A 7,765-nucleotide genomic window follows, 5' to 3' on the forward strand; every position below is an offset into this window, starting at 1 on the left:
CAAGTGAACAGGCACATAAATAATACCACCTCCAAGTGGTGAAAAGTACTTTCATAAAGCTAGTAATTGGCAGCCTGATCTGGGCCAGGTTTGAGTGACAGGATTTGTCAAACAAGAAGGAATCAAGCCTTGAGAAGTGGGAATAGGGAAGAAAGCAAGTTGGGCAGGAAGGGACGATGCTACCCTGGGTCGACATACTCTGTGGGTACCAAGGCCTTGGTTTCAAGCAGAGAATGGCCAACTGTTTCTGTCAAGGGCCGTATATTAAATATGTTAATCTTTGAGGGCCACATCGTCTCTGCCACCACTACCCCACACTGCTGGTCTAACGTGATAATATGTATGTGAACAGGGGTAGTTGGATTCTAATAAAACTTCATATATGGACACTAAAATGTGAATTTCACATACACTTTTTACATGTCATAAAATATTCTTCACTTGATTTTTTTCAAACACTTAAAACTATAAAAACCACCAGGTACAGAGGCACATGCCTATAGTCCCAGCTACTTAGGAGGCTAAGGCAGGAAGATCACTTAGGCCCAGGAGTCTGGGGCTGCAGTGAGTTATGATGGCGCCACTACACTCCAGCCTGGGCAACAGAGCCAGACCCTATGATTGATTGATTGATTGATAGATAGATAGATAGATAATAGACTTTATGGATATCTATAAAATATATACTTTTATGTAAATAAACCATTTTGGAGTTATGGACCATACAAAAGCAAGCAGCAGGTCATAGTTTGTCAACTTCTGATTTAAAGGGAGAAGCTGGCTGGGACGGAGTCCAGCCTTGCTCTCAGGAGAACACAGGTGGGGAAAAGGTGGACAAAAGTCATATTGATAGAGACCTCTCACTACTATTGCTGCTGCTCCTCTCATTTCCTATTTGTAGAACTTGTTTTCCTCTATTTTTCTTTTAAAATCCTTTAAAAAGCATGGTATCTTCCTAGAGCAATGGCTCTGAGTATAAAAAGAGCAAAGAATGGAATTTCTTAAACCTAAGTACTGGCCAGAAGAAATGTCTAAGGCCAACATGGTAGGTGTGGCCTCCCCTTGAGTCTGGGGTTCACACATTCCTTGGGTTGCATAACTCAGGTATCAGTTGATATTGTTCTTCAAACACCTATTTCTGTACAGTCCACCCACTCATCACACCACTGCCTATTAAAAACAATCCTGTTGGGTAGGGTGGGGGACCATGGATGGGGAGATTTTGCCTCCCACCACCATGCCCCATATCTGCTGAGCTCTGTTTCCACTCTTTCCTAGTTGGTTGTATTAGTCCGTTTTCATACTGCTATAAAGAACTGCCCGAGACTGGGTAATTTATAAAGGAAAGCGGTTAATTAACTCACAGTTCAGCATGGCTGGGGAGGCCTCAGGAAAATTACGATCATGGTGGAAGGCGAAGGGGAAGCAAAAGACCTTCTTCACAAGGTGACAGGAAAGAGAAGTGCCAAGCCGTGGGGGAAGAGCCCCTTAAAAAACCATCAGATCTCGTGAGAACTCACTCACTATCACGAGAACAGGATGGGGGAAACCACCACCATGATTGAATTACCTCCACCTGGCCTCTCCCCTGACAGGTGGGGATTATGGGGATTACAATTCAAGATGAGATTTGGGTGGGGCCACAAAGCCTAAACATATCAGTGGTCTAACTTTCTTTTTCAATCTTTCCACACTAGGTGATGAATCCAGTGGCTCAGGGAGTGGCAGTGGGTGCATGGATGACGTGTGTCCCACGGAGTTTGAGTTTGTCACCACAGAGGCCCCCGCAGTGGATCCCGACCGGAGAGAGGTGGACTCTTCCGCAGCCCAGCGTGGCCACTCCCTGCTCTCCTGGTCTCTCACCTGCATTGTCCTGGCACTGCAGAGACTGTGCAGATAATCTTGGGTTTTTGGTCAGATGAAACTGCATTTTAGCTATCTGAATGGCCAACTCACTTCTTTTCTTACACTCTTGGACAATGGACCATGCCACAAAAACTTACCGTTTTCTATGAGAAGAGAGCAGTAATGCAATCTGCCTCCCTTTTTGTTTTCCCAAAGAGTACCGGGTGCCAGACTGAACTGCTTCCTCTTTCCTTCAGCTATCTGTGGGGACCTTGTTTATTCTAGAGAGAATTCTTACTCAAATTTTTCGTACCAGGAGATTTTCTTACCTTCATTTGCTTTTATGCTGCAGAAGTAAAGGAATCTCACGTTGTGAGGGTTTTTTTTTTTTCTCATTTAAAATAAAAAAGGAAGAAAGAAAATAATTTTCCTTGTAAAATCGGGCCAAACCCCAAGACAGCTACATTTTCAACAAAAAAGCAAACAGAGAAAAATAAATGAACTTTAACACTGTAAGTTCAGCATTGATAGCCAACTTCCAGTGTAAGCTTTTTTGTGACAAATCCGGGTTTAAAAATGCTTATGGGGAGAAAGCTTAAAGTTTGTTCTAAATGTAGTGAAAATGCACTGTTGTCTTGGAGGTATCATCTTGCACTCTAACCAAACAACACCAAATTAATCTGGAGGTACTGATACTAAATTTGGAATCCCGTCTTTAATATGAGAACACAAATTACTACAACTCAGTACCTCTGTCTTACTCTGCCCAATTTCAATTTAGTAATGGCACCATTATTCTTAATTCCCTTAATGTCTGTCCGCTGTATCCAATTGGCACAGATTTTCCCCTTCATCTTCAATTACTAGTAGCTAACCCCATCAATTCACCTTCCTCAAGAGTCTCAATTGAAAATAATCTTTGATGATATAATCTCTGCTTTTGCCACAGGTTTGACATTAACTAGACGTTTCTGCCCCTGTGCTCATTACCCTCCCAAAACAATAGTTTTTTTAATGAATTGAAACACAATTAGATCCATTCCTGAGTTTTCATTTTTAACTATTTACTTTGTGTCAGTTGGTTTCTGCATCACAAGGGCATTCTCTTACAAAACAACTCACAACAGAAAAAAAAAGTCAAGACAAAAAATATATATATATAGTATTGACATGGAGATTTCTTTCACTTTTTTAGTCTTAGTATGATCATCTATTTTTATATCTATGTATATATAAATCACAGATTTTAACTTCTTAATTCCAAGCTCAGGGTTGACACACCTTTGTAAGAAAATGTTTTGTCAACCAGCTCTTCTTGTTTTGTGCTGCTCAAAGAAGGGATTCCTCAGTGATCAGTGAGCACCAAGAATCAAGAAAGAGAACTTTTTATGTATCTAACTGTCCATTTATTAAAAGTTTGCCAGGGCACACCCTTCTGCATGAGTGTGCTTCAGCCTGGGTGCTCCAGACTACACCAGACTCATGGGATGAGTCATTGGTGTGCAGGGCTTTACCGGTGATGGAAACTGTATGTGTAAAGAATGTTATTCATGAAAAACCATTGCTTTCATGTAAAACACCTTCGGCCTGGGATTCCTGCCTGGCACTTGGATACATTACCTAACTCAATAGGCCAGTTTAGAGCCACAGCCTAACCTGTTCACCAAGTAGGCCAAAGCCAGGCCTTTCGCTCCCCCTGACAGAGAGAAGCAAAATAAACCAAACTGGGGCTTTATGAATACAGTTGGCTATCCATATGTTTCTTGGTTTTTATGATGCATCTGGAGTAGGGAAAAGTAATGTTTCAAGACACCGTAGTAGGCCAGTTACATTTTAATTAACTCATCGACAGTATTGACACGTAAATGGTATTTTTCAATCTGTTCTCATCAAAATTAAAATTAGTTATTGATTTAGTCATCACATTTATGTAGAACACATGTGGCACAATAGTATTAAGTATATTCGAGCACTTTTGCAAGACAGAAAGTATTTACAAGCATCTATTGCTACTTTATGCCTAATGAAATATAAAATGTAGGATGATGAGAGACTTTGTGGCATTCTTTCATTTAAACCTTTATGAAATTAACCATCTAGTTCATCATTACATACTCCTAGAAAACCTTCCATTTACTGCCCACATTTTGGCTTCCTACCACAAATTCCACATAAGACTTCTCTATGAAGGACCAGTCATTTACATTGCTCATTTCATTCTGTGTTCAGAAGTCGGTATTGTCTTTCTCCAATAATTAAGGTGCAATACAAATTAAATCAACCTTGATTTTCCAGACTATTTGAATAATAACTTGCTTTTATGGCTTTAAACTCCAGGTCTTTCCTTTTTAAAATATTTCTGCATTCTCTTTTATGAACTAGATCAGGATGCCTTGTTTTTCCTGTGCTTTCACCCCCAAAAGGTTTTGTGCATGTGTATGAATACACATAATATTAATGAATGTGAACCCATGTTCTATACGCACTAAACACACAGTTAATATATAAACGCCTGCTTCATTTGTTTCAACACCTTCATTATCAATATGATTCATATTGATGAGATATAGTGATGCATAATGAGCCAGGCAGAGAGCTGAAATGATATCAGTTAATGATGTCACAGTGTTAGCACCCTGCATGGATGTGGTCAAAATATCATTCAAGTTGTACTTCCTAGTTTTTATCATCATATTACTATGTCATATGATTTTCAGACTAATTTAACATGAGAAATGTTTTGGCCCTAAAGGATTTCACTTAACCTAGTTACCCTATTTCAGTAAGTATTTTGGAATTCAACCCTCGAATTATTTTTTCTCATTTCAGCATAGTGATAGGGGATGCAATGAGGCTTCATTATTTTTTATGACCTGCCCCTCATTTGCTCTGATGTTCCCTAAATTCTGTAATCATATCATAACTTTTGTTATGAATAGAGAGGAATGGGCTCACTGAAACCTGACACTAGAAATTGGTGGGTGATGCTCATAACTGCAAACACTTAGCTTATTGAAGTGCCTCTATTTACATGTTCTTTAGTTATAATATGTATTTTTCTAACAGAAATACACGTCTGTAATTGGTATATATTATACTTTGTATGTGTCACAACAAAAGCTAAACAGAGGCTAAAGTCTTTAGCAGAGAAGAATGAATTACAAACTTACCAATAAGAGCTCTGTTTATGGTTCTGTATTGAAGGACAACCATGACAACCTTCTGTCATTTTCACGAAGGCCAAGTTGGTACTTTGATTATAGCCATCGTAGAACATTAGCACTAGAAATCTGTCTCCCTTACAATGACTTGTATCACCTGCTTTAAATGTAAGGGATAGAAAATACTATTTTGTCTACACTGAAAAACATTATTATTCATTGATAAGTAGTAATAATTATAAAAGTAACATTCTTTAAAGCAAACACATTGAAAATATTATTACAGGCAGAACCCTGATTTTTAATTTATATTCCCTGCTGCAGACATTAGCCTTCTTTAATTCTTTTGCCATTACATACATGTTTCGGCTACAGACTGAACACGAACTAAAGTCCCTAAGGAGGAAAAAACCTTAACATATTCCTGAGATGTGATTCTTTTATTACTTCTTTTTGCAAAGCTAATTATCAAATGATTTGATTAAACGTAGAAGCATTAGCAAATGCAAGTTTTACCTAAGACTTGCAGAAATTTAAACACATTTCCATTTACTTACTAACGAACAGACCTGATTTTTATTTAAAAACACAATTTAGCTTTGCCAACAGAAGAGTAAAGGAAACCATAACTTGTAAATTTGTAATGTGTTCCTCCTTGTTGGAGACATTAGCCAGTGTTTAGTTTTAGACCAACTTATACAAACAGAGTATTGATTTGTACACATTCTTGAGACTTGCTATATCATGGTTTGCTATGGCACAGACTCAGCTTAGCATGGGGACATTTTGAACTCCATTCAAAGTTGAGTAGTTACTGGAACCTTTGACATTGCCTTGTAATGAGGTACTTCCACAAAAAGACCCCTAACAATGGCATAATAGTGAGGTCTCTCTGTGCATATACATAATATATATGCAGGATAAATGTGTGCACCAATCAAATCTAAAATTTTATGTGACTGTCAAATGAATATTATTTGGGTTAAGATTTTTCATTTCTGATTTGGATAGAAAATTGCTATTAATCTTGTATTAAAATAGTTTTAAAAAATCTACCAGTGCCCTTTCTGCATTTTCTTAATTATTGTCATAGTCTAAATTTCAGAGCCATGGAATTTTTTGTGTTTGAGACATTTTTAGAAGCTTCAATATTAAAAAAACAACAACAAACCCCGTATATTAAAACAGTGCCACTCTCCTAAGTACACTCAGCATCTGAAATCAGGAACTATTTGAACTTTAGAACATTTAGAGCTTCCCAAATGTGTATGGAAAATACTGCAGCTCTGTTCTTTTGTACTGATTTCTTCTCAGAGGATAAATTTAGTGACTTGAAAACTGATGTCAATACTTTATAAATGAGGTCAGAAAATAAGATCAAATGTGAAAAGACTAATAATTTCCCAATTTAGCCAATTGTGTTGATTTTTATACTTCTGAAATGTTTCCATCCTCTCAGGCATGCTAAATATTGTATAACCTGCTAAAGATTTATTTCACAAATACTTATTGAACTCTTATTCTCTACAAACCCTGCTCTAGGGGATTTATCACTGGCTGTGAAAAACCACCAGTTGAAAATTATTCATTCCTTAATGCAGCTAATCATAATTATTACAGATGAATAATTTATTTCAAGAATGATCTTATAAATAAAGGAACCCATACAAACAAAGGTACCAAGAATACAGCATTTAACTGTAAGAAATACTGTGATTTAGCTCACATTATTACTATTTTGGTTTTTATTGAGAAAAGTGACTATTACAAAGCAATTAAGGAATGTTAGAATAATTCCATCTATAAGATCAAAATATAACAAATTTTATTTGGAAGCAACAGAAACCAATTTATTGGGCAGGAAAAACATCCAAGTGGTTTTAGAGAAATAAATGAAACCAGACACTTTTATCAGGTAACAACAATATTTATTTTAATTTGCTCTTTGGATAAGCGGACAGGGATATAGTTAAAGTATATGCACAAATATGGTAACAGAATTACATTGATTTTAAAAATCCAACTTGTAAAACAGTGGCAATGAGGGATAAAGTGTTTTTGCATCTTGAGAGCTAGAAACATGCAGGCACAAATTTAAGTCTGTTTAAATAGACGTTGACAACTGACTTAGTGCAGACACATTTCCATTCCATAGACACATTTCTTTGCTGGTGTAAACATGTGGCCAAACATATTTTGCTGGCTCATAAATAGGGCATGCAGCAAAGCCAGGAGGAATTAGATGCCTGCCTTTATAGTCTGCTTAAGGAGCGCAAGCTCATGTATACCTTGAAGCATAAAGCAAAACGAGAAATTGGGAAAATGGGACTTTTACCCTGTGAATGCTCAAGTTTGGAGAGAAGGTGAAAGAAGGATTACAAACTGGATTCAAGAGAGCAGAAGAATATTTACCTTGACTAAAGCCACCTTCCCTTTAATAAGAACAAGCATCTGTGGATTTTTTTAATTAAAACAAAATTACTGACCTCAGCAAGTATTCACTTTTTCAAAAGATATGTAACGAGAAATCATCCCATGCCAAACAGTTCTGGGTGCAAGAGCAAGACACTAAAATTTCCGCCCTCTCCCTTTAGTGAGGAAGAGACAGACAACATGTAAGCCAATAAATGAACACGAAGATTCGGAAAGTGAAAGGCTCCATGAAGGAATGAAACAGGAAATGGGATAGCGACCAGGAAGGAAACTCTCCTTTAGGTTAGTGGTCCAGGAGAGCCTGGGGTGATGGAGCTGTGATGAAT

General features: G+C 37.4%; 1 protein-coding gene across 2 annotated transcripts in view; it reads left to right on the forward strand.

Annotated features, from left to right (window-relative positions):
- Positions 1–6,061, forward strand: part of GPC6 (glypican 6) — a 1,178,972-nt gene extending 1,172,911 nt beyond the window's left edge. For both annotated transcript variants that reach the window (XM_034936849.3, XM_003832020.8), the window contains one exon: positions 1,698–6,061. In XM_034936849.3, coding sequence (XP_034792740.1) covers positions 1,698–1,900 — 203 coding nt within the window. In that variant the 3' untranslated portion in view covers positions 1,901–6,061. The remainder of the gene's footprint in view (positions 1–1,697) is intronic.
- Positions 6,062–7,765: the final 1,704 nt, after the last annotated feature.

Source organism: Pan paniscus, chromosome 14 (genome assembly GCF_029289425.2).
Source record: "Pan paniscus chromosome 14, NHGRI_mPanPan1-v2.0_pri, whole genome shotgun sequence".
In the NCBI taxonomy this organism is placed as follows: Eukaryota; Metazoa; Chordata; class Mammalia; order Primates; family Hominidae; genus Pan; species Pan paniscus.